Here is a 25,929-nt window from a genome sequence, read left to right on the forward strand (position 1 = left end):
TTCATCCCCAGTTATCCAGAAGGATAAGCCCCTGGTTTTGGTCACCCTTTCTTGGGCTGAGTCGTCCATCGAGATACAGGCTCTTATCAACTCTGGGGCTGCAGGCCTGTTCATTGATGCTGCATTTGTTTTGCAACACTCGATTTCGACACTCCACTTGCCATTGAGGCTCTTGACGGGAGACCTTTACAGCCTGCCCATGTGACTCATGAGATGGTTCCGTTGTCCATGGCCATAGGGGCTCTTCACCATGAGATAATCCAATTCCAAGTTATTTCCTCACCCAGGTTTAAACTGGTTATTGGTTATCCTTATCCCTATTGGATACTCCTTATCCTTACAGAGGCACAACCCCTCTTTTGATTGGCTCCATGCTGAGGTTCTCTCCTGGTCACCACAATGCAGTAAGACATGCTTCCTGAAGGTATCCAAGGTCCTGTGCACCTCTTCACTCTCCTCCCTGCCGGAGGAGTACCGCAATTTTAGTGATGTCTTTGACAAGGGTCAAGCTGGTAGTTTGCCTCCACACCGGTCTTATGATTGCGCAATTGACCTTCAACCTGGTGCCATACCTTCTCGTGGCCGGGGTTACCCTTTGATGGTCTTGGAGGATAAGGCCATGGAGGAGTATGTTGCAGACGCACTTTCTTGAGGTTTCATCCACAAATCTTTGTCGCCTGCTGGTGCTGGTTTCTTCTTTGTGAAGAAGAAGAGTGGTGAACTGAGACCTTGTATAGATTATAGAGGTCTCAATCGTGTCACGATTAAGAATGCCTACCCGATTCCATTGATTACAGAGTTATTTGACCGCCTCAAGGGAGCAACGGTTTTCACAAAGCTTGACTTGAGAGAGGCATACAATCTTGTGCGCTGTCAGGGATCCGCTCGTCCTGCGCGATCGGCTCTCCGTGCGCGCGTGCACGTTCGTGCAGCGGGTCGTCGTAGGTACGAGCGTCTTCCAACGCGCGCGGGTGCACGCCGTTCGTGTGTGCGCGCGGTACACGCACGCACGGGCGAGCGTTAGCACGATTGGCGCCAGTAGCCCTTTTTAAAGGCACAGTTGCAGCAGCTCTGTGCTGTCTCGTCTGCAGCTTGTGCCTGTGTATACCTGCTTGTCTACCTGCTACCTACCTGATATCCGACCCGGCTCCGTCTGACCTTGTTGACCTCTCCTGCTCCGACCCCGGCTTGTTTGACCCTTCTTGAACTGATCTCCTGTTGCCGAACTCTGCTTGTACCTGACACCTCTGCTTGTTCCTGCATCGCTACCCTGCATCCTGAGGACCCATCCAACCTGATCCAGTGGCCTGCAGTCCTCAGCCTTCCTACTACAGAGAGTCCCTGCTTCTGAGAACCCTCATCTCCGGATACCTGCTACTGCTCCTGGCTGGACTCTCCTACCCCACTGCGCTCCGGTCTCCCTGTTCCCATTCCAGTGAGACCAGAACCAGAGCCGTAAGAGAGGTCCCCTTCTACTAAGACAGACTCAATACCTGAAGTTCCTAACAGTACGAGACAGCCATGTCTGAGTCTGCAGAAGGGGCCTCCGCCATGAAGGAGATTTGCTCTCACCTTGCGGCTCTCACCCAGGCCGTGAAATCCCTTCAAGACGGCTACACCAGATTGGAAGAGCGGGTCCAACATCTCTCCATTTCGGGATCCCCGGACACTGCACCTCAGTCTCCTCCAGTCCAGCCTGCAACTCATCCGGCAGTCGTGATGCTCCCACCTGAGCCTAGGGTTCCCATTCCGGAAAAATTCTCTGGGGACCGTTCCAAGTTTCGGGGTTTTCGTAATGCTTGCCAGCTTTACTTTGCCCTCCAGCCCAGGACTTTTTCGCTGGAAGCAACTAAGGTGGGATTTGTCATTTCTCTCCTGCAAGAAGAACCTCAGTCATGGGCCCACCATCTCCTGGAGAATGACAGTCCTCTTACACAGACTCTCTCTGCCTTCTTTGAAGGGATGGCACAACTCTATGATGACCCCCAGCGGACTGCCACCGCAGAATCCGCATTAACTGCGCTCCAGCAAGGCCGTAGGACGGCCGAGGACTACGTCTCGGACTTTAGGCGCTGGAGTGCAGATACCTTATGGAACGAGTCGGCCCTTAGACACCAATTTCGCATGGGCCTGTCTGAAGGCCTCAAGGACGAACTAGCCCGAGTTGGTATCCCAGATGCCTTAGAGGACTTAATTGCCCTAGCCATCCAGATCGATCGTAGACTCCGTGAGCGGAAGGCCGAACGCTCTTCTCAACCTCTGAGACCTGCCTGGATGACCGCCAGAACCCCGTCTCCCAATCCGTTCTTCTCTCCGCCCCCTCAAAAGGGGCCTGCCAGTACCTCTCTTGCTCCTGAGGAACCTATGCAGCTTGGACTACTCCGACCTACTCTGTCTCCGGAAGAGCGTGCCCGTCGTCGACATATGAACTTGTGTCTATACTGTGGCGGCTCCGGACATTATGTGGCCAACTGCCCTGTGAAGCCTCGTAAGTGCCTCTCTTCTGTGTCCCGCAGTTTCGTTAACTCACCTTCCAACTCTCTACATGTTGCCCTTCTGCTTTCTTTTCAGCTTCATGGAAGAACGATTCACGTCAACGCCATCCTTGACTCCGGAGCCTGCGGTTGCTTCATCGACGCTGCCTTCACCAACCTGCATTCCATTCCACTTCAGCCAAAATCTCATGGACTTTCTATCTTCTTGGCCGATGGTTCTCAGATCAAGTCCGGCCGGGTCACCCATGAGACCCTTCCTCTACCCACCTCTACCTCCTGCCGACATACGGAACTACTAACTCTTGATGTCATTTCATCACCACTCTTTCCTGTGATTCTGGGCATACCATGGCTGCAAGCCCACAACCCCTCCATTGACTGGTCCTCTGGGGAGGTAAGATTCCTCTCCACCTACTGTCAGGACCACTGCCTCTCTGGGGCTCCTGCACAATCCAGAACACTTCTCTGTCTAGATCCAGACCTGGACCTATGTCAATCGGTTCCAGAGCCTTATCATCAGTTTCTGGATGTCTTCAGTAAACGGGGGGCTGACTCCTTACCTCCGCATCGTCCTTACGACTGCCCCATTGAGCTCCTCCCTGGGGCTGAGATTCCTTTTGGACGTGTCTACCCCTTATCCGAGAAGGAGCAGGAGGCTCTGAAGGCATACATCTCCGAAAACCTCAAGAAGGGGTTCATCCGTCACTCCACATCCCCTGCCGGGGCTGGGATATTTTTCGTCACTAAAAAAGACCAGACCCTCCGACCCTGTGTAGACTATCGGGAACTGAACAGAGTCACGATTAAAAACCGCTATCCCCTACCTCTGATCCCAGAACTTTTTCAAAAATTGAGGTCGGCTGTTATCTTCACCAAACTTGATCTGAGAGGAGCCTATAACTTGGTCCGTATACGAGCAGGCGACGAGTGGAAGACTGCGTTCCGAACTCGTTTTGGGCATTACGAGTATCTGGTGATGCCTTTTGGATTGTGCAATGCCCCAGCCACCTTCCAGCACTTGATTAATGATGTCTTCCGGGACTTCTTGGACATTTTTGTCATCGTTTATCTTGACGATATCTTGATCTTCTCCAGGTCCCTGGAACAGCACCGGGGGCACGTCAGCAGAGTTTTACTTCGGCTCAGGCAACATGGACTATACGCCAAAGCCGAGAAATGTAAGTTTGAGCAACAAGAGATCCAATTCCTTGGCCTTGAAATCTCCCCAGCAGGCGTCAGGATGGATCCGCAAAAGGTCGCTGCTGTTCTCGAGTGGCCAGCCCCCACCGACAAGAAAGGCGTCCAGCGCTTTGTGGGCTTCGCCAATTTCTATAGAAAGTTTATTAAAGGGTTCTCGGCCATTATCTCCCCCATTACCCAGCTTACTAAGCAGAATATGCGCTTTCTTTGGAGTCCTGAAGCCCAGGTCGCCTTCGAAAAACTCAAGGACTTGTTCACCTCTGCCCCCATCCTCAGTCATCCGGATCCATCTAGACCCTATATTCTGGAAGTAGACGCCTCTGAGATAGCAGTAGGGGCGGTGGTCTCCCAACGTTTTGGTAAAGACGACCTGATGCACCCCGTAGGGCTCTTCTCCCGAAAACTCTCTCCAGCGGAGAAGAATTATGATGTAGGAGATCGGGAACTACTTGCCATTAAATCGGCCTTGGAGGAGTGGAGATACTTACTGGAGGGGGCGGTACACCCCGTGCTCATCTACACGGATCACAAAAATCTCGAATACCTCCGCACCGCTAAACGACTGAAACCTCGGCAGGCCCGCTGGGCCCTCTTTTTCTCCCGATTCAGTTTTCACATTACCTATCGCCCTGGATCAAGAAACACCAAGCCGGATGCACTCTCTCGCATGTTTGACAATCCTAAGGACTCTGCACCTCCGGATACTATCCTCCCTGCTAACTCCTTTCTTCTCATCCAACCGGGCCTAGTTTCTCTGCTCAAGAGTGCCTCTTCCACATCTTCCTGTCCCCCAGGAATCTCATTAACATCCAGAGAGGGCCTGCTCTGGAAAGACAACCTAATCTTCGTTCCTGAGGAGGTGAGAGTTAAGGTTTTGGGGCTCCTCCATGACCATCCACTCGCGGGACACTTTGGTGTCCGCAAGACCTTAGAGCTGATACAACGTTCCTTCTGGTGGCCAGGCATGAGGGAGTTCTGCAAGCAGTACGTGAACTCTTGTCCAGTATGTTGCCGGAATAAGATTCCCAGGAATCGGGCCTGGGGCCTGCTTAAGCCTCTCCCCGCACCCGACCGCCCCTGGCAGATGATTACTATGGATTTCATCGTAGAACTCCCCCCCTCTGAGAACTGTACCGCCATCTTTGTTGTGTGTGACCGTCTGTCTAAGATGGCCCACTTTCTTCCCTTGAAGGGAACTCCTTCTGCTACCGAAACGGCTCACGTTTTTATTAAGGAAATAATCAGGCTTCACGGGGTACCCACCAACATTGTATCTGACAGAGGAGTGCAGTTCACCTCCCGTTTCTGGAGAGCCTTATGCGGAGCCCTGAAAATTGAATTGGCCTTGTCCTCCGCCTACCACCCACAGACTAACGGGCAAACAGAACGCACCAACCAAACCCTCGAGCAGTATATCAGATGTTTCTCTTCCTTTGTCCAGGACGATTGGGTTTCCCTGTTACCTTTGGCGGAATTCGCCTACAACAATGCCAGCCATGCTACCACCGGGCAGTCCCCATTCTTTTCCAATTACGGTTTTAACCTGTCTTTTCTTCCCGATATCCCTACAGAATCGCATGTACCAGCAGTTCAGGACACAGTATCCTTTCTTCAGCAGAACAACCGGATCCTGCAGGAGGCTATAACCAAGGCTCAGGCTGACAGCAAGAAGAGTTTCGATCAGGGAAGAAGGGGAGAGTTGATCCTTCAAGTCGGGGACCAGGTATGGCTGTCTTCCTCTAATTTAAAATTAGCATGTCCCTCCAGGAAGTTGGCACCAAAGTTTCTGGGTCCATTTCCTGTTAAAAGGAGGATTAACGAGGTATCTTATGAGTTGTCTTTACCCGATTCCATGAGAATACACCCAGTCTTCCATGTAGCTCTACTTAAGCCTGTCATACCTGACCCCTTCCCTGGTAGAGGAACAAGACCACCCGATCCTGTGCTGATTGATGGCAGTGAGGAGTTCGAAGTGGAGGCCATCTTGGATTTCAGAAGACGACGGGGACAAGGTCAGTTTCTGATTAAATGGAAGGGCTATGGCCCAGAGAGTAATTCATGGGAACCTGCTACTAACATACATGCCAATAGACTAATACAGGCCTTCTTTGCTGCACACCCAGAGAAAAGAGCTACTAGGGGCACGCGGAGGTTGCCCCTTGTGGGGGGGCAATGTCAGGGATCCGCTCGTCCTGCGCGATCGGCTCTCCGTGCGCGCGTGCACGTTCGTGCAGCGGGTCGTCGTAGGTACGAGCGTCTTCCAACGCGCGCGGGTGCACGCCGTTCGTGTGTGCGCGCGGTACACGCACGCACGGGCGAGCGTTAGCACGATTGGCGCCAGTAGCCCTTTTTAAAGGCACAGTTGCAGCAGCTCTGTGCTGTCTCGTCTGCAGCTTGTGCCTGTGTATACCTGCTTGTCTACCTGCTACCTACCTGATATCCGACCCGGCTCCGTCTGACCTTGTTGACCTCTCCTGCTCCGACCCCGGCTTGTTTGACCCTTCTTGAACTGATCTCCTGTTGCCGAACTCTGCTTGTACCTGACACCTCTGCTTGTTCCTGCATCGCTACCCTGCATCCTGAGGACCCATCCAACCTGATCCAGTGGCCTGCAGTCCTCAGCCTTCCTACTACAGAGAGTCCCTGCTTCTGAGAACCCTCATCTCCGGATACCTGCTACTGCTCCTGGCTGGACTCTCCTACCCCACTGCGCTCCGGTCTCCCTGTTCCCATTCCAGTGAGACCAGAACCAGAGCCGTAAGAGAGGTCCCCTTCTACTAAGACAGACTCAATACCTGAAGTTCCTAACATGCGCATTAAGGAGGGCGACGACTGTGTATTATACCAGACAAGGCCATTATGAGTACCTGGCAATGCCTTTTGGCCTTTGTAACGCCCCGGCAGTTTTCCAGGAATTTATTAACGCTGTCCTCCGAGATTTGTTGCAGTTATGTGTGGTGGTTTATCTCGATGATATCCTCATATTTTACAAGTCCCCGGAGAGCCACCACACAGATGTCTGTTGTGTGCTTCAGAAACTAAGAGAGAACAATCTCTATTGTAAACTGGAGAAGTGCAAGTTCCATCGTGAACAGGTTACATTCCTGGGCTATGTCATTTCCACTGCTGGTTTTTCGATGGACCCAGAGAAACTTTCGGCAGTCCTACAGTGGCCTCAACCTGTGGGTTTACATCCTCTGCAGCGTTTCCTGGGCTTTGCCAACTACTGTCGGAAGTTTATTGGTAACTTCACTTCTCTGGTCAAGCCCCTGACTGATATGACCAGAAAGGACGGTAATCCACAGAGTTGGTCTCTGGAGTCCATTAAGGCCTTTGAGACTCTCAAGGCTGCCTTTGTTTCTGCTCCTGTGTTGGCACATCCTGATCCTACGTTGCCTTTTATCCTAGAAGTTGATGCTTCTGAGACCGGAGTTGGCGCCCTTCTGTCTCAATGTCCTAACTCTGAGAGCGCAATGCATCCGTGTGGCTACTTTTCCAAGAAATTGTCACCTGCTGAGTGCAATTATGAGATTGGTGACAGAGAGCTGTTGGCGGTCATTTTAGCCCTTAAAGAATGGAGACATCTCCTTGAAGGTACCACTGTGCCGGTTCTTATTCTTACTGACCATAAGAATCTTACATTCTTGTCTGAGGCTAAGCGCCTCTCTCCCAGAAGGGCGCGATGGGCTCTTTTCTTGTCGAGTTTTAATTACATTGTCTCATTCTTACCCGGTACTAAGAATATAAGGGTTGATGCCTTGTTACGACAGTTTTCCTCCACTTCCAAGTCAGAGTCGGAGTCGGTTCCGGTTCCGCTGATTCCTCCTGATTGTATCTTGGCTACGGTTCGCACCAGTCTTCTCCTTTTGGTGACAAAATTCTTGCTGCTCAGGTCCATGCTCCTCCTGAGAAACCTTGTGACTGCTGCTTTGTCCCAGAGAGTCTCTATACTGCCATGCTCCAGACTTACCATTCTCCCAAGGCAGCTGGCCATCCTGGGAAGAATCAGCTCATTTGGGCCATTTCCCAACAATTCTGGTGGCCTAGCCTACGGGCTGATGTTACTGCCTTTGTAGCTGCCTGTTCTGTGTGTGCTCACAGTAAGACTCCACGACACCTTCCAGTGGGCCTCCTACAACCCATACCCAATGGAGACAGGCCCTGGACTCACCTGTCGATGGATTTCCTTGTGGAGTTGCCCAACTCCCAAGACAACACTGTTATTCTTATGGCGGTTGACCGGTTCTCAAAGATGTGTCATTGTATTCCACTTAAGAAGTTGCCTACCTCTAAGGAATTGGCTTCCATTTTTGCTCGGGAGATCTTTCGCTTACATGGGCTTACTCATGCAGGGGCAGTGAGTTTGTCTCCCGGTTCTGGCGAGCCTTTTGTGCACAGTTGGGAATACAGCTTGCTTTCTCTTCTGCGTATCACCTGCAATCTAATGGGGCCGCAGAGCGAGCCAATCAGTCCTTGGAGAAATTCCTATGTTGCTATATTTCTGACCCCCATAACAACCGGTCAGATTTATTACCTTGGGCAGAGTTTGCTCACAACAGTGCCTTGAATTCTGCCTCCCGATTGTCTCCATTTATGGCGAATTATGGTTTCCAACCTTCCATGTTGCCTGACTCGTTTGTTCCGCAGAGTATTCCTGCATTAGAGGAGCATCACCATGGTCTTCATTCCAGTTGGGTACAAGTCAAGGAGGCTTTGCGTCTTGCTAATGATAGGTACAGACTCCATGCTGACCGCAGACGCCTGCCTGCACCTTCCTACCAGGTTGGGGATAGGGTCTGGCTGTCATCTCGCAACCTCCGGCTTCGTGTTCCCTCACTGAAGTTTGCACCTCGGTTTATTGGGCCTTTCCGTATCCTTCACAGGATTAACCCAGTGGCTTACGCGTTGGACCTTCCTCCTAGTATGCACATCTCTCAAATGTGTTTCATGTCTCCTTATTGAAACCGTTGGTCTGCAACCAATTTACCACCTTGGTGCCACGTCCTCACCCTATTCAGGTTGAGAACCATGGGGAGTAATGAGGTACAATCCATTGTTGACTCCCATAGGTTCCGTGGTCGCATACAGTACCTGGTGCATTGGAAGGGGTACGGTCCGGAGGAACGCTCCTGGGTTTCATCCTCGGACGTACATGCCCCTGTCCTCCTCCGCAAGTTCCATTAGACATTTTCCCCTCAAGCCCGGTGGCCCACCGAGGGAGAGGGGTCTTTGAGGAGGGGGTACTGTCAGGGCTGGCTTAGCCCTTCCTTCTCTGTGCTGGTTGCTCAGTTGTCGGCTAATTGCCAGCTCTCATCTCTCTCCACAGTTACCCAGCTGTTCCTGATCTTGCTCGTCTGACCTGCCTACTTAAAGCTGTCCAGCTCACTTCATCTCTGCCTTCGCCTTGGTCACATCACAAGAAACCATCTTCTGCGTAAAGACTGGCTTGCTGACCCTTCTGACTCCTTATCCTGTTTGCTGATGCTCCACTTGGATCCCTGACTTCTGGCCTGGCTGATTACCCGATCTGGTTATTGAACTCTGGACTGACTGACTACTCAATCTGGTCTGGACTGGACTCTTTGACTATGCTTACTCTATTTACCTTTTTATTTTTTATTAATAAACAAGTGTGATTTAATTGTACTACTGTCTCGGTCTGATCCATGGTTTCTGACATCCACGTATACGCTAGTCCTGTTGACCTGGAAAATACTTACTACTGGAGAAAAATAGGAGAGGATATTTCCAGGTTAAGCGAGATGGGTTGTATATTTGGATTAAATACATTTGCAGAATGGATGGGTCCAGATATGGAATCCTTTATGTCTGCTCTGTGCTCCAAGCTGATGAAGTCTGAGCCATTTAATCTCAGAGCTCCTTTATTGTCCTTGCTGGGAGGCCTGGGATTAAACAGCAGGATTCATGAAGCCACTACCCTCTTAGGCCAGATGGGGGAGCTAGAGGCAACAAAAACAAAACCTGGCTGGGCAGTAGATAAGCTCAAGGCCAGACAGGAAGAATACAAGCAGTAAAGAACAGAGATGAAAGGGAATGGGGTAGAGAAGACAGGAGGTGAAGAGAAAACCAGGCTATTTATTTCTAGGAAAGAAATGTGGGTGGACCTATTAAAGGCAGGAGTACCTGAAGAGGTGGAAAAATTTAGTGGGGAAAACTGTCAGGTTTAGAAACACTACTCCTAGTGAAAATAACATCAGTCTAGATTTAGAGAAAACAGAATAGACCCCTCCTGTTAGCCCCAAACCAATTCTGAAAACTGTACATGAACCCACAAATCCCTTTATCCTGGGGAGGAGTTAGAGAGAATGAAAAAAGGGGATTGGGACGTTCCTTATCCTTTATGAAGGAAAGGTGGCTCATGTAATTGCAGTAAAGACAGTGACAGCAGGAGACCAACGACCATATTTACCTGTCACTGTATGGTGGAGGAAGTCATCTCCTACACATGTAATGGCTTTATTTGATACTGGAGCTGAAGTTACACTTTTGCAAGGAAATCCTTCCCATCACAAAAGAGACTTGATTTATGTAGAAGGTTTGGGAGGGCAAAAATCAATCAGTTACATCAGCATCAGGGGCTTGATAGCTGCTGATCCAAGACTGATTAATTTATGCATGTGAGCCTATCAATGGAGTCTGTGGGCAGGTGCACTCTATGATCCATTACCAACCCTCCAGCAACACTGAATGTGCGTTCAGAAAGAATGCTGGTTGCAGGACAGGCCAGGAGCTCAATTGCATATTAAGCAAGTTCTGGCCAGTTATCCATCCTCAAGACCCAGTAACTACGTGGATGCTCTTGAAAGGTCTCCAAGTCTGCTCTTGCCCCTAGATATTCGTGCACCATGTAATGCAGATGCTGGCAATGGTTGCTTGAACCGATCAAACCTTGCTGAAAAATTGTTTAAAGGCATCGGTCAGCCGGCCACCTTCTCCACTGCTCTTCCTCTGACTGAACAAAGCCTCAGCAACATGTTGTCCAGCACAGGTAAATTGTAGCCTCCCAGGGTCTGGAAATGCATTGCACAAACCTTTCTTCAAGGCCTCCTCAAGATGTTTCATCCTCTGCTCCCTCTGCAAAGGCAGGAGGAGTTCTGCAACCTTACCCTTGTAATGTGGATCAAGAAGGGTTGCCAGTCAGTAATGATCCCTCTCCTTGATACCACAAATCCTAGGGTCCTTTCACGGGCTTTACAGAATCAGGGAGGCCATGAAGCTTACGTTTGCATAGGCATTCAATTCTGAGTCCTCTGGGTCACTAAGGATGACATGATCCGTAACAACCTCCTCCCAGCCATGTACAACTTCTTGGGTTTCTGGGGACTGAAAACAATCCCTTAAAGACTGCTGCTGAGTGTTCTCCTCCACGTCCATGCTGACACAATCTACCTCCTCCTCCTCCTCTTCCTCCTCTTCTTCGTGTGTGTTTGGCAGGAGTGCTACCTGGATAAAGGGGGCCTTGAGAGGTAAGGAAATCCTCCTCTTCCTCTCACTGTTCTGCCTCATGTGCCCTGTCATTATTCCACAAAACGTGTGCTCCAACAGGAAGACTAGAGGGAACGGTGTCACTGATGCATGCATTGTCGCTGCTCACCATCCTTGTGGCCTCCTCAAATGGTGACAGTGCATGCACCTTTGATCAGTAGCCACTGGCATGGCAAAAAGAAGCCAAGCTCCCCTGACCCTGTCCTGGTGCCATACTTGCACAGTTACTCATTTATGGCCCTCTGCTGCATGTGCAGCCGCTGCAGCATTGCCAAAGTTGAGTTCCACCTATGTGCATGTAACAAATGAGGCGGTTGGTGGGCAGGTTGCATTACCTTTGAATGTCAGCCAGCCGAGCACTGGCATTGTATGACCAGCAGAAATGATCACAGACTTTTCTGGCCTGCCACAGGAGATCCTGTAAGCCTGGGTACCTGCTCAAGAACTTCTGCACCACCAAATTCAAGATGTGTGCCAAACATGGAACATGGGTCAAGTGTCCCTGTCGGAGGGCGGAGAGAAGCTCGGTGCCATTGTCGCATACAAGCATTCCAGGGTGAAGCTGGTGTGGCATAAACTACCTCTGAGCCTACCCCTGCAAAGCTGACAGAATCTCTGCCCTGGTGTCTCCTGTCCCCTAAGCAGACCTACTCAAGCACTGCATGACATATTTTTTGAACGCTTACGGAGCACCGCTAGTTCAGAGGACAAATCTGCAGAAGAGGACATAGAGGAGGGGGTGGAGGAGAGAGATGTAGCAGAATCACCACTAGCATTTTGGATGTGTGGTGGTGGAACAAGCTCCAACAATACTGAACCCTGTCCTTCATCCTTCCTAGCTGCCAACAGAGGTTACCCAGTGCGCCGTGAAGGAAAGGTAACGTCCCTGCCTATGCCTGCTGGACCATGAGTCAGCGGTAATATGCACCTTACTGCTGACTGCCCTGTCCAACAAAGCCAAAACATTGCCTTTCACATGCCGGTAGAGAGATGGAATTGCCTTCCATGAAAAGAAATGGCGTTTTGGAACCTGCCACTGAGGTACAGCACATTCCACAAATTCACGAAAGGGTGCAGAGTCTACCAGCTCAAAAGGCAGCAGTTGCAGTGCTAGTAATTTGGCCAAGCTAGCATTCAGATGTTGAGCATGTGGATGGCTGGGACCAAATTCCTTTTTACAGTTCATCAACTTCGGTAGGGAAATTTTCCTGCTAAAATCAGATGGTGTACTGCTAGCAGATTGGCTGCAGGTACTTGTGACACCTATTGCTATACCTTTATTCCTCTCAGTGCAAGTTTTTGAGAGGACTGGAGGTATAGTGCGGTTGGAGATCACAAATGAGGAGCAAGGAGAAGTCTGCCTTTTTCTTTGATGTGGGTCTTTCAAGTGCTGTTGCCAACGGACTTCATGGCAGGTCGTTATACGTCTGGACAAGCATGTGGTGCCCAAGTGGCTGCTGTTTGGTCACGCTTGATCCGTTTCAGACATAGGTTGTAAGCAGCAACGGTGTGATTTGTTGCACACGTGTCGAAAAATGCCCACACCAAGGAACTTTTAAAAGTCAGCGGGGAGTCAGCAGCGCCCTGCACCTGCGAAGCTCTGCATTGTGATGCAATAGGATGGCTTCCCTTAAGCTGCCACCTAGAGAACATCCTGGCTCGTTGGAGTTGTGCCTCCTCCTCCTCCTCTCTTCTCTCTGGCACCCAAGTAGAATCAGTGACCTCATCATCCCCTCCCTCCTCATCACTGGAACAAACTTTGCAGTATGCTGCAGCTGGAGGAACATGACTGCCAGTTTCTTGTCCTTCTTGGGCACCCCCTCTCTCTAGGCTCACATTACTGCCTTCCTCAACCTGGGAACCAACATCGGAGCCTTCAAATCGCTGCACATCCTCCAGCAGCATCTACTTGATATTCGTTGAATAGTTCTGGGGACTCCTCCATACATGATGGTGGAGCTACGGAAGGAGTGACTGTGGAAAAGGAGCTGGTGGAATAGGCTGCTTTGGCAGCTGCATTGGAAAGCAAACTACTCTGAGTCTGGGTGACAGAGGATGAGGCTGATGAGAACGGCTTTGTTATCCACTCCACCAACTCTTCTGCATGTTCTAGCTCAATAACACGGCCAGCAGAAGAAAAAAAGGACAAGCGTGCCCCGCGGCCACCTGCTGAGGATGCACCATGTTCACGACCAGCACGGTTGCATACCGATCCCTATGTGCATTGAATCAATTTTTATAACAGTACTTCACTATAAGTACATCCTCTTTTCTTTTCTGGGTGCCTGTATATTCTGTTGTGCACCTCCTATTGGAATATATCATCTGATGTTTCTACCGATCCACCATCTAATGTTTTGACACCAATCCACATGTGGGATACCATTTACAAGCCTTAAGTGACCCCTGGACTGCAAAGCTGGGGGTCGTCCTGTTCTGGTGAGTGGGGATGCAAAAGGGGGTGTCACTGTACTCCTGCAAGTTTGTGAAGCATTTTTTGCACCTACTTCATTGTGGACTAATGCCGCATACACACGATCGGACTTTCCGACAGACTTGATCAGGCGGACTGGAATCCGTTGGACAATTCGATTGTGTGTGGGCTCCAGCGGACTTCTTTTCCCCAAAAGTCAGACGGACTAGACTATGCGACGGGCTAGAAATCGGGAAAACCATTCGTCTGTGTGCTAGTCCGACGGGCAGCTATTGGCTGAACTTAGTCCGGTCATGTGTGGCCAAGTCCGTTTCGTTCAGAAAGTCCGTTGGACCTCCACCGAAAATCTGTCGGGAAGACCATCGGGCCTAGTCCGTCGAAAAGTCCGGTCGTGTGTATGTGGCATACCACTTCAGTAGCATTTATTTGGATTTTTATTTGGACGTTTTTGTTGATTTCACTTATATTGTGTGTTGCAAGTGCTGTATTTTTTATTTTATTTTTTATCCACATTTATCCAAGTGATTAGCACCTTGTCTACAGAAGCTGCATTTCATTATCACTTAGTTGTTTCCATCAGTGCAAGTTTATATTTAGTAATATATTTTCACATATACCACAAAGTAACCTTGCTAGATAGACGCAAGCAAAACAAGGCTGCACTGTCATGGCTGATGAGGACACTAATGAGGCTGCACTGGCGTGGCTGACCAAGACACTGATGAGGCTGCATTGGCATGGCTGACCAGGACACTTATGATGCTGCACTGGCGTGGCTGATCAAAACACTGATGAGGCTGCCCTGGAATGGCTGATCAGGACATTCACGTGGCTGCACTGGCGTGGCTGATCAGGACACTGATGAGGCTGCGCTGGCGTGGCTAATCAGGACACTGATGGGGCTGCATTGCCGAGGCTGCAGTGGCGTGGCTAATCAGGGCAATGATGAGGCTGCATTGGCATGACTCCACTGGTGTGGCTGATCAGGACACTGATGAGGCAGCATTGGTGTGGCTAAACAGGAGACTGAGGAGGCTGCATTGGTGTGACTGCACTGGCATGGCTGATCAGGACGCCTATGAGGCTGCACTGGCATGGCTGATCAGGACACCTATGAGGCTGCACTGGCGTGGCTGATCAGGATACTAATGAGGCTGCATTGGTGTGGCTGATCAGAACACTAATGAGGCCGCATTGGCATGGCTGATCAGGACACTGATGAGGCTGCACTAATGTGGCTGATCAGGACACTGGTGTGGATGATTGGTGGCAAATCACAGTATGTAAACACACACTGTGCTCCTGCACAGATTAGTTCTCCTTTCCTAACACACTGTCTCTGTGTGAGGAAAACAAATCGTCTTTGTTTACACTGTGAGGCCTCTGACACAGACGGCTGTTCTGCAGCTATTAAAAGAATGTTTTGTTATTTTGAAATTCCAAGACTCCAGGCACAGCGATCACCTGCACATTGTGATTAGCAGTGTTTACGTGTGTTTACGTACATTTACATGTGGCTGTGTTTAGCTGTGGTGGAACATTTGCCCAGAACTAGGGAGCCGCATCAAGGCCGTATATTGGCGATACGGCGGGCAGCAAGTGGTGAAAGGGGTTGTAAACCCTTACATTTACCAATTGAAGTATCAAGCCTCAAATGATAAACGGAGGTAAAATAAATATTCCTACATTATTGTACCTATTTATCTGCAGCCCTCTCTTCTCTACAGCCTTCTAAACCACACAGATCAAAGGATATTTCTCAGCTCCTGTAGACAGGGGGCAGGGATCTGCTTTCATTCACTACACTGCATTGAGAGGAAAGCTGAGTGTAATCTGAGACCTGAGTGGAAGGAAAGGAGTCACACCCCTCTAACACAGTCTCTTATGGAACAGCTGAGGCTGTCAATCGCCTTCTGTGTGCTCAGTTTTTTAAGAGTATATTAATTGATTTGTGTAAAAGTTATAGTGTCTACAAACTATGGTATATACATATTGGAATCTACCCAGTTTTTAAGCAGCTCTGACATTCTGTCTATCATAATCAGAGGCATGTTGCGTCAATGGAAGATTTTATTTTTTGCCACAACTTTTTGAACTTTTTTTAAACACATATTTTACTTTATTGAGATATTTCTCACATATACCATGGGTATATGTGGAATTACACCTCAAAACGCATTCTGCTACCTCTCCCGAGTATGGGGAAACAGCATGTAGAGACTTTTTGGCAGCTTAGCCACATACAAGGGCCCAAAATCCAATGAGCACCTTCAGACTTTCAAGAGGCATTAATTACGCATATTACGCGTATTTCCTGACTACGTATCACATTTTCGGAGGCCCTAAAATGCCAGGACATTATAAATACCCCAAATTACCCCTTTTTGGAAAGTAAACACCCCAAGGTATTTGCTGAGAAGCATGTTAAATCTTATTGTTGTTGTCACTTTACTGAGATAAGAAAGTAGACACTCAAAAGGTATTTGATAAGAGGCATGGGGAGTATTTTGCAGATTTAATTTTTTGTCAAAAGGTTTAGAAAATGGAAAAAGAACATAAAAAAATACATTTTCGTTTTCTTTTTCCAAAAACTTATGGCAACAAATGAGATCTGCAAAACACTCACCATGCCTCTTAATTCACTGCATGACAAATAAAAGTTTTTAAACTTGTTTGCTCTAACTTAACATCAAAAGCCAAAATATTATTTTCTGCTGTATACCTATTAAAGGTATACATTTTCATGTAATTATAACACTTTTTTAATTGCATTTGCTAAAATAATTTCATTATTTCTCTTTCTTCTGGTTGTGGAAAAGTATAATTATCTGACATATTAATGTCAGTATAAATTGCTGACCTTTCAGAGTATTTATCTTGTGTTTTTCTTTACAGAGAACAGAGCCTTTGTGTCTGGTGATTATTAAAGTGTACCTGTGGTCAGAATTTAAACTTGTATATTCAATTCCAAATTGTATCTTAATTATTTCTAGCCTACTCCTAATTAACGTGAACAATCTTTTAAAACATACTTTGTGAAGATCCTCATACCTGTACATTTATTCCTTGAATTATGTGACATAATCTCTATACAAACTTCCCAACTTTTTGAGATGGGAATGAGGGACACCTATTACCAAAAGTATGAAGACATAGGACACACCCCTGCCACATCCCCCTTAATGAAAAATTATACAAAAAAAATGAACAGTTAAACCCGGAGTGTTTTTTTATTTTTTTTTATTTTTTTACCACTACTATTCCTTTATACTGGCTTTTGACATTTACAAATGCAGCAATTTAGAAATTGGATGAAAGGTTTAGCACTGTGAAACATTTTTTGAAAGATTAATAGTTCATTTTATATACAGCTATATAGACCAGACCAAAATGAAGGACAAATAAGGAGGAAAGAGGGACAGAGAGACTTTGTTCCAAATCATGGACAGTCCCTCGAAATCAGGGACAGTTGAGAGCTATGACTAAGCCCTGTTAGTTGCCACTGCTGTGTCACACATTTTACAGAGCCTACCTTCTGAACTACATATGCGCTGTAAGGAGGAATTTCAGGAGCCAGTATAGGAATTGTTGTTTGAAGGCAGCGAGGTACTATGGGATATGTAGTTCTCTAAAACTTTAAGTAACCAGCAGAGGAGAAGCTTCAAAGCATGCAGGGAATCCAGGAAGTTGTGGAAAGAGATGGCCAGCAGAAAGGCAGAACTCACACAAAAGCAGATTATATTGGATTGTCGAAAATAAGAATTGTTTCTATTGCTATTACAATGCTGATGTTATAAAGTGAAAGTGTATGCTGTAAGACTACAGAGCTCCTTCAAGGTGGAACCAAGCCTCCAGTCATCATGGTTTAATGAGACACATGCCTTCAAGTCAGCACATTATCTTTCAGGATTCACTGACCTGTTCTTTTTTCCTCTTCCATTATCCAGGTGACTTGATTTGGGTTGAATTTAGCAGAAAGCACTAATTGACTTTCAGGTATGATCCACACATCCCCTGGTACCTCAGGCAGTGTGTGCTGCCACAGATGTGAAAGCTTACTATAACTCTGGTGGGGATTTGGGTGAAATCAATGTGGAGAGAGAGCAGGAGAGCTGTGCTGGTATACTGTATATCAGTATGGCTTACCACAGGGGAGAACAATAGCAGTTCAAACAGGTATTCTATATTGTGAGACTGATTGTTTCTCCCAGGAGAAGTTGTGCATGGGTCCCAAGGACATGACAAACTTATTTTTCAATGATTTTGCCCCGATTTCTCTTCCAATACTCAGTTTGGATCTTTTTGTGCCCTCCACCCCTAGCTATGTTCTGCTTTCTGCTGCTCACAATGGCCCCACTGACCTATTTAAAAAAAAAAAAATGTCCCCTGGGACTAAATCAAATGACCAAATAAAAATAGTTGGGCCCCTAGGAAATTTTGTCAAAATGTGCTAGTATGCACAGCATATTACGACAGACCTACAAAGAAAAGCAATCTCTTCTGGCACTGCAATATCAGCCCTCCCTTCTATCGTTTCCATTTTCTCCCATCTTCTTCTGGAGTCTTTGACCTCCTGATTGGCAGGGTACAGCTGATGTAAATCCCACACATGGGCACAGGAGTAACATTTCTCCTCTGTGCTCAATCTCTCGCTGCTCTACAGACCGCAAGTTCTGCTGTCCTCTGATCATCCTGCTCTTGTCCTGTCCACTGCCTTTTTGTTCCGTCTCCTGCTCACATTCCACTATGTCTCTTAGCTTTTAGCCACATACTTGGTTCGCCAGGCTTTTACCCCATGCCCCTTCTTTGCTCTGTTGCCTAATAATTCCATCATATTTCACACTACTTGACTCTATACAAGTACAGCATACACCATGCCACCCTGCCCTATCTGTTTTTTTCCTTCCACTGACATGACATTTATCATCACCATTTTATCTGGTGATAAAATGGTGTAGTAATTAGCTGACACCTGTGCTCCTCTGCTCAGTTCAAACCAGATTATGAATCAGATCCTCTCCATAGCAAGATATTAGACGGAAGATATTAGTGGAAATAATTGCTTGCAAAGCCCACAGTATGGAGGACGTGGGCCGCCCATCAGGATTCTATTAGGCTTTGTTTCCTCCAGCTGTGCGGGGAGCTGCTCACGGTGCAGGGCCATCTGACCATCTCAAGCCGCTCTTTGCTATGAGGATATGAATCATTCACGACTCTATCAGTGGGAGGCATTACAAGGAGCTGAAGGAATATATACAGTTAAGCACCTTGGATCCTAGGCTCAGGCTGTATACAACGCTATGGCTTCTCTTCGAGGATCAGAAAAGTGACGTACTGACGTCATCGCGTAGCAGTCCTGAGAGGACGGGTGTTCGTGAGCCGGCTGGCTTTTTTATACAATGCTTCGTTTTAAAGCTTTCTATATAAGTGTAATTCTTTATTAAAACTACTAGTACGCTACCTGATTTACACTATGGAGAGACTTTTTTTATTTCCGGATACATGTGTCTGATGCATGCTCATGAGCATTGGAGAGATTGAGGTATCCTGTTTGCAACTTTCAAGTACTCCCCTTTGAGCTGACATTCCCACATTTCCAGGTTTAAGGTTGATAGCCGCAAGCGCATATTGCTTGCCTTCTGGTAAGCATGCACTCTGTGTGGTGGAGGTTCACGTTTGTTGTGGTGTCATTTGAGATTTTTTCACTTATTTCAACTATCAAGTTATATTTTATACTGTTTATTGGACTGGTTATGTACAACACTATGACATTTTATGTTTTTTAAATGTTTTCATTATTTCACTTATGTAGTACTGTTAGCGCAGGTCCTTTTTTTTATTTTATTTATTTGAGGTGTGTATTCTACCTACAGCCTGCAGCTTTTTTGTCACTGTGAGCAGCGCATTTTTTTTTCTATATACTATTTTATCTATACCTAAAATTTATCTTGTGCTGATTTATTTCCTTATGTACACGGAAAAAGTATATTTGAAAGAATCCTCCATTGAGAAAAAGACAGAGCTCTCCATTGCTGATTCAAAGATTTTAGAAGGAAGTAATGATAAGTAAAGAGGCAAAGTTCGGTTTGCAGGAATTTCTGTGAATCCATGAAAAAATCTACTAAACTTCACCAGAGCAAATGGAAAGGGGGACTTTTTCCTGGCCAACCTAGCAGGCTGCATGCCTGGATAAGGGTCTGATATGATTTTTTTAGGGCAATCTATTATTATTATTATCTATTTATTACACGTTACTATAAAAAAATGTGTACGGTTGCAAATGACTGCTTCCCTGTGCTGCTGGAGTGTAAACAAAGGTTCTGGGGATCTTAGGTGACATAAATGACCAAATATTTGGTCAGTGGCATTATCCAGGATTTCTGCCACAGTATTTACATTTCAGTGGTGCTGGAGAGCTGTCATTTGTGATGGGAGTAGTGGGGGGCATAATTGTCAGGTACTGTTTATTGTTGATTGTCATGGATCTACATTGGTGGATGACATGATTGAAATTCGATTTACAGGGGATATTGTCTATGTAATATTTTTGGGTAAATAAAGTTCTTTTTCTACAGTGTGGATGTTATTTGCTTTTTTTTTGTAAATAAACAACTCCTTATTCATTCACCACAGTGGAGGGCATATATCTGGGGGCCCACTGTATTCTAAAGGGGGCTTTCAGATTCCGACCAATTTCCTCCCCACTGGGGAGGGACGTGGGATTGAGGATCTTGCTCCTTTCAATTGTTGCCTATTTCTAACCTTCAAAAGACACTGAAAGGATACACATTTCCAATTAATTCATTGGTCATAACAGCACTAGAGCAGATTTTCGCAGATGTAAGATTTTTCTTGTAGGCAAGTCTCTTTGCTCTAGCTCATTTCTTTCTTGCTCAGGTTTTAAGCACCCCCCCCCCCCCCTCCAATACTTGTATTTAGACTCAAGAACATGCAGTAAATGTTATATGTTGCAGTTTAACAGTCCTTAAATTGATTGTAAAGTCATCTTTTTTTTTTCTATAAAAATAACAAACATGTTATACTTACCTGCTCTGTGTAGCCCAGATCCTCCTCTTCTCTGGAGCCTCTTCTGTGCTCCTGGCCCCTCCGTCCTGTTGAGTGCCCCCACAGCAAGCAGCTTGCGATGGGGGCACCAGAGCCAAGTCACAGCTCCGTATGGCTATTCAGACACGGAGCCCTGGTTTGACCCCTCTCTCTTCTGATTGGCTGACTGACATTAATTGACAGCAGTGGGAGCCAATGGCACCTTTGCTGTGTCTGCGTCAATCAAAATGGAGAGTCCCGGATGCCCGAGACACTCGCGGACATCGCTGGACCAAGATGGGGCTCAGGTAAGTATTAGGGGGGCAGAGGGCTGGCTACTGCACACAGAAAACTTATCTTAACTTCTGACTTTACAATCCCTAACATAGTTTCTCCATGAATACAGTGAGTAGTCACCCTAGGAAATTAAGTGTTCTATTTGCAGGGTGGCCAGGTGAAAAAGAAAAAGAAGATAAAAGGCCTGAAAATTTTTTTCATCACCCCATTTAATGACTGGTAACAGTAATATATTACATATTTTGGGGGCTGGGGGTAGATTTACTTGACTTGCTTAATACGTTCATTCGAAAGTCAATATCAGTCTTTTGCCATAAACTAATAAAATGCACCACGGTTTTGTATTTGAAAAACATTTTATCATTATGAGCAGCAACATTTTATTAAAATTGTATCTTTTGTTTTCTCTTCAATAATATTCATTACCATGTTTGGTGATGTTAGCAAAAGTAAATACTTTTCACAAAAACTTCTGTCTTTTATAGCTGGGAAACAAATACATTATATTTGCAAACAATACACATGTACAGACATCATTTCTAAGAACATTAACAAAATTAGGATTAGGAAACATTACACTAACTGTTGTAAGCAATGTATAATCTATATTGCTATGTGTTAACCCTGGTAATAAGGGTTTATGTGCCCTGTTTGGAAAATAGATTATGTTTAAAACTGAACAGCTATTTGCTAATTGTTACTAACCAAATTCTTTTAAATTGTACGTTTATGTATATAATCGTGCTCTGTCACGATTGGTGGAAAAGGTGAAACCCACTAAATGATTTATGGTGGTGTACATACCCATTTCCCACCATTTTTAAAGCTAAAAACTTTTTATATTATATCTGATTGATGAAGTTTGTTCTTTTGCAGAGTGCTAATTGATTCCTGTGAACCCAGGAGAAACATATCCTCACATTCCCCAATTCAGCTGTTAGAGAAAGCTTTCAGCCATGAGCTGAATTCCCTGGTTCCTCGAGAAAGCATTATGATATTTTCAGTACCTTAATTTATTCGTTTCTACATAGGCATATATGCAGGTTACACTAAAGTGGGGCAAGGAACTTCAGATGACAGAACCACAAGTGATGGGAGATACCCTGGAAGCTTTCGAGATAGCAGTAGTGCCCTGATGGAGGAACAAAACCTTGAATAAAGCTTGGATTGCTAGTGGTAGTTTTTCACATTCACCTGGCCTTGTCTAGTAATGTTGAAGACAATTCATCAACCATCCCAGGGGCTGACTTATGCCTAGTATACACGATCGGAAAATTGGACGAAATACCGCTTTTGAAGTGATTGTGTGATAATCTGATCGTTAGTACCCAGCTTTCGAAAAGCTGATAATGACAGTTCATGAGAAATTATCCGGAAAAACATGAAGATTTTGTATAGTATTCGTTCAAAAAAAACAAAAACGGAAGACTAAGACCATGCATGCTCAGGAACAACAGAATACATTGTAAAACAATACTAAACAATACATCACTTCCAAAGTTGTATTGTTTGCATATTCGAAAATTCATATTTGATATGCAAAAGAAAAGGGACGATGATTCATCCGATATTCTCATTGGGTGTACGAGGCTTAAGTTCAAATGGTTGTTGGGAACATACAGTATCTCAGGACTTATAACTACACGGGCAACTTGGTTATATGATTGCCATACACAATTACTTAAGAAAAATATTATAACATTTTCACAGACCTGAAAATCTGGGCTTCCCACGAACTAGGATACAAAATATTTTTGAATTCTTGTTTGTATTGCTGTAGGATAAAACTACATCGCCATTCTCCCTACCCAGACATTACTTAAGTAATGCTCCTGTATATTACCCCTTATCACCAGCTTTACCCCACTTCACCAATCTTTAGACCCAATACAGTGTATTTCTGTACATTAATGCAATTTTAGTGTTCCTAGTAGCTTGCTTAAAAGAAGCTCAAATGGATATAAATATTTTTGGTGCAATAAGGCTACATTTAAATAGAATCCTAATTTTCCAGTGCAGGATACAAATCCAAACGTGATTCCCACCCGATCAATGAGGTAAAAGCACTGGCTACACCACTGCCTTTCACTCATTAGGACACTTTTGCATTCTCTCCTTGAAGCCTTTACAGAATAATTTTTAATTTTGGATGTCATTTAACATAATTGTTATTTTTTGAAAAGCTGCAGTTGTATACTAATAAATCAATTAAAACTTTGCAGTTGAAACCTACCAGTGTTTTTTGCAGAAGTTTTTTTATGCTTTTTAAAGTGTTATATTTTAGCTGCCATTAAAGTTTTCCGCAAATGTATATTTATAGCCATGAAACTCATCGAACCATGTCTTTATGGACCATGGCGCAGGGACATAGCCATGATGGAACAGCAAAGGGTCTTCCCTAAACTGTTGCCACAAATTTGGAAGTGCACCATTGTCTAAAATATTTAGAGCCCGTTCACACTGAGGCAGCACGACTTGCAGCGAGACTGCCTCAGGCGACCGGGATCCGACTTTAGCGGCGGCTTGCAAAATGACTTCTGTATAGAAGTCAATGCAAGTCGCCCCAAAAGTCGTACAGGAACCTTTTTCTAAGTTGGAGCGACTGGAGTTGCTCCGATTAGAACGGTTCCACTGCACAGAACGGGACGCGACTTGTCAGGCGTCTAAGTCGCCTGACGAGTCGCCCCTGTGTGAACCGGCTCTTAGGGAGCAATTAATTGAAACATGAGCAGACTGAATCTGGAGCAGCTGTGCATGGCTACCAATCAACTTCTGTATTCAGCTTGTTCAGTTAAGCTTTGAAAATGAAAGATAGAAGCTGACTGCTGTACCATTAATAGTACCAGGTATGGGTGTACATGTACTTTTAACCATGTAGGTAGGTGTGATATTCATATGTCTACAAACTTTTGGCAATATAATATACCATTAGAGAATACAAAAAATCCATTGATGTATCCTATGTGTCACATGGTAGTCATCACTATATTCTGTTGTCAGCATGCAGCATTATTATATTTCTGTTCACCGAGATAAAAACAACTATCCTAGGAATATCCAGACCTATGTTATGGAGAATAAACTTGTACTGAGTGATTGCCGCTATCTAGAACAGCAATGGAGCCATCCTCTATTACTGTAATTGCTACTGGGTATGAAAGGCCACTGGCAACAACATGCTTTAAGGCATTGCCTTCCTCCACTTTGCTCAAGCAAATGACACATCTGTTATTTACATCTGCTACTAAAATATTTCCTTCTTGATCGAAGGCCACTCCAGATGTGTGAACATCTAAGGGCAGAAAAAGGCTTAAACTAAAACTATCAATTTGCTTTAGGAGCTTCATCTTATTATTTAAAATCTTAATTCGAGTACTGGAAGAATTTTTGTTGTCTTTTGCCAGGTGTTCAACCACAATAACTGATCCATTTGCTTGGCAAATGGCAATTTCCTTGGGCTGGGTCAAATAAGAACATATGTTACCAGTCTTCTTAATGCCACCTTGGCTGAAGTCAGCAGCTACCAAAACAAGACTGCCGGCAATAGGGTCAGAAATGATGACTTCATTTTCAGCATTTATGGCTAAGCCCCAAGGCAAGAGGAAAGGCTTTTTAACAAGTAAAGTACATTTTCCAGCTTGACTGTACACCTTTAATGAACGATCACCTGCATCGGTCACTGCAACAAATCCATCCAATGTGACTGCCACACTGACTGCATACACTAGGCCATTTTCAGAACTGTCTTTCTCTCCCATTTCCTGAATTAATTTTCCATTTTTTGTGAATCTTGAAAGCCTTTTTTTACCATCGTGTGCCACAAGCAAACAGCCAGTGCTGGAACAGAAAGCAATACCAGTAGGGTTGAAAAGCACCCCCCAACCACCAAAAGATGCACTCAGTTTAAAACTAGCAGAATTCAGTTTTGCTACTTGATTACTTTTCCAATCTGTGAGACGTCTTTCTGGGGGATCAGGAACCATGCGCCCTATGATCTCCAAGAGATGTAGGATAGGAAGGCAAACACTTGTCTCAGACTTCCTGCAACCTTTGCGGCAGAAAGGACATTCTAGCTTTGAGTTTCCAGGGTTGCAGAGGGAAGAAACACAATCCTGACACATGATGTGACCACAAGGAAGATTCCTAGGCCTATTTCTTTGCTGATGACTGTATTTTTCAAAACAAACCTTGCATTCAAGTAAGTTAATTTCGGTTTCATCCAAAAAATCCTTCATAGTCCTGATTTCTTTCTGTGATGGGGATGACATTGCTTGTAGCTGTAATCCTTCACAATAAGACCAAAAGCTGATCACACTGCAGCAAATCACATGACCAGGTGGTCTGAAATAGTCAGCACAACCATTATAACACGAGAAAGCACTTTCAATGTCTTGTCATACCATGCCACCTATTGGTCAGAAATATATGCACAGTTTTTGGAAAAGGAAAGATAGTTTTAGAGACATACACCAAAATCATGCAAAATCTGAAAAAATTGCTTAATCTGCAATAAAGTAACTGCAGCTATATATCTTCTTGAGAGATATACAAGTAAAATATATAGAATATGCAAAAAACTCAAAAGGGCCTATCTATAAAAATTAGTTTTGCAAATGTCTCAAGATTTCTACAAGCATAAAAAATAATAACTGTAATGCTTGTAAAATGCGTGTAATAGTTTCCTTGTCGCCTTTTGCTGGGTGAATGTAACATTCGTTACTAAGACACAAATAGCTATAATGCAATAATACAAATATAATGTACTGTCTATAGAGAATCCTGTGCAAAATGGCCAAACAAGCCTCTAGCTGCAGTGTGAAGCGAAACATTTAGCAGTGGCATTATTATATTAATACTACTACTATTTATTATATTAATATATTAATAATACCACTGCTAAATGTTTCACTTCACACTGCAGCTAAAGATTTGTTCAGCTGTTTTGCACAGGAT

General features: G+C 45.5%; 1 protein-coding gene across 1 annotated transcript; it reads right to left on the minus strand.

Moving 5' to 3' along the window:
- Positions 1-23,231: 23,231 nt before the first annotated feature.
- Positions 23,232-25,420, minus strand: NHLRC1 (NHL repeat containing E3 ubiquitin protein ligase 1). Its single transcript, XM_077492253.1, has one exon. It carries the CDS (start codon positions 25,242-25,244, stop codon positions 24,045-24,047), a length of 1,200 nt encoding a protein of 399 aa, XP_077348379.1. The 5' UTR covers positions 25,245-25,420; the 3' UTR covers positions 23,232-24,044.
- Positions 25,421-25,929: the final 509 nt, after the last annotated feature.

Source organism: Lithobates pipiens, unplaced genomic scaffold (assembly GCF_037356315.1).
Source record: "Lithobates pipiens isolate NorthernLeopardFrog02 unplaced genomic scaffold, aLitPip1_a1.2 Scaffold_19, whole genome shotgun sequence".
NCBI lineage: Eukaryota > Metazoa > Chordata > Amphibia > Anura > Ranidae > Lithobates > Lithobates pipiens.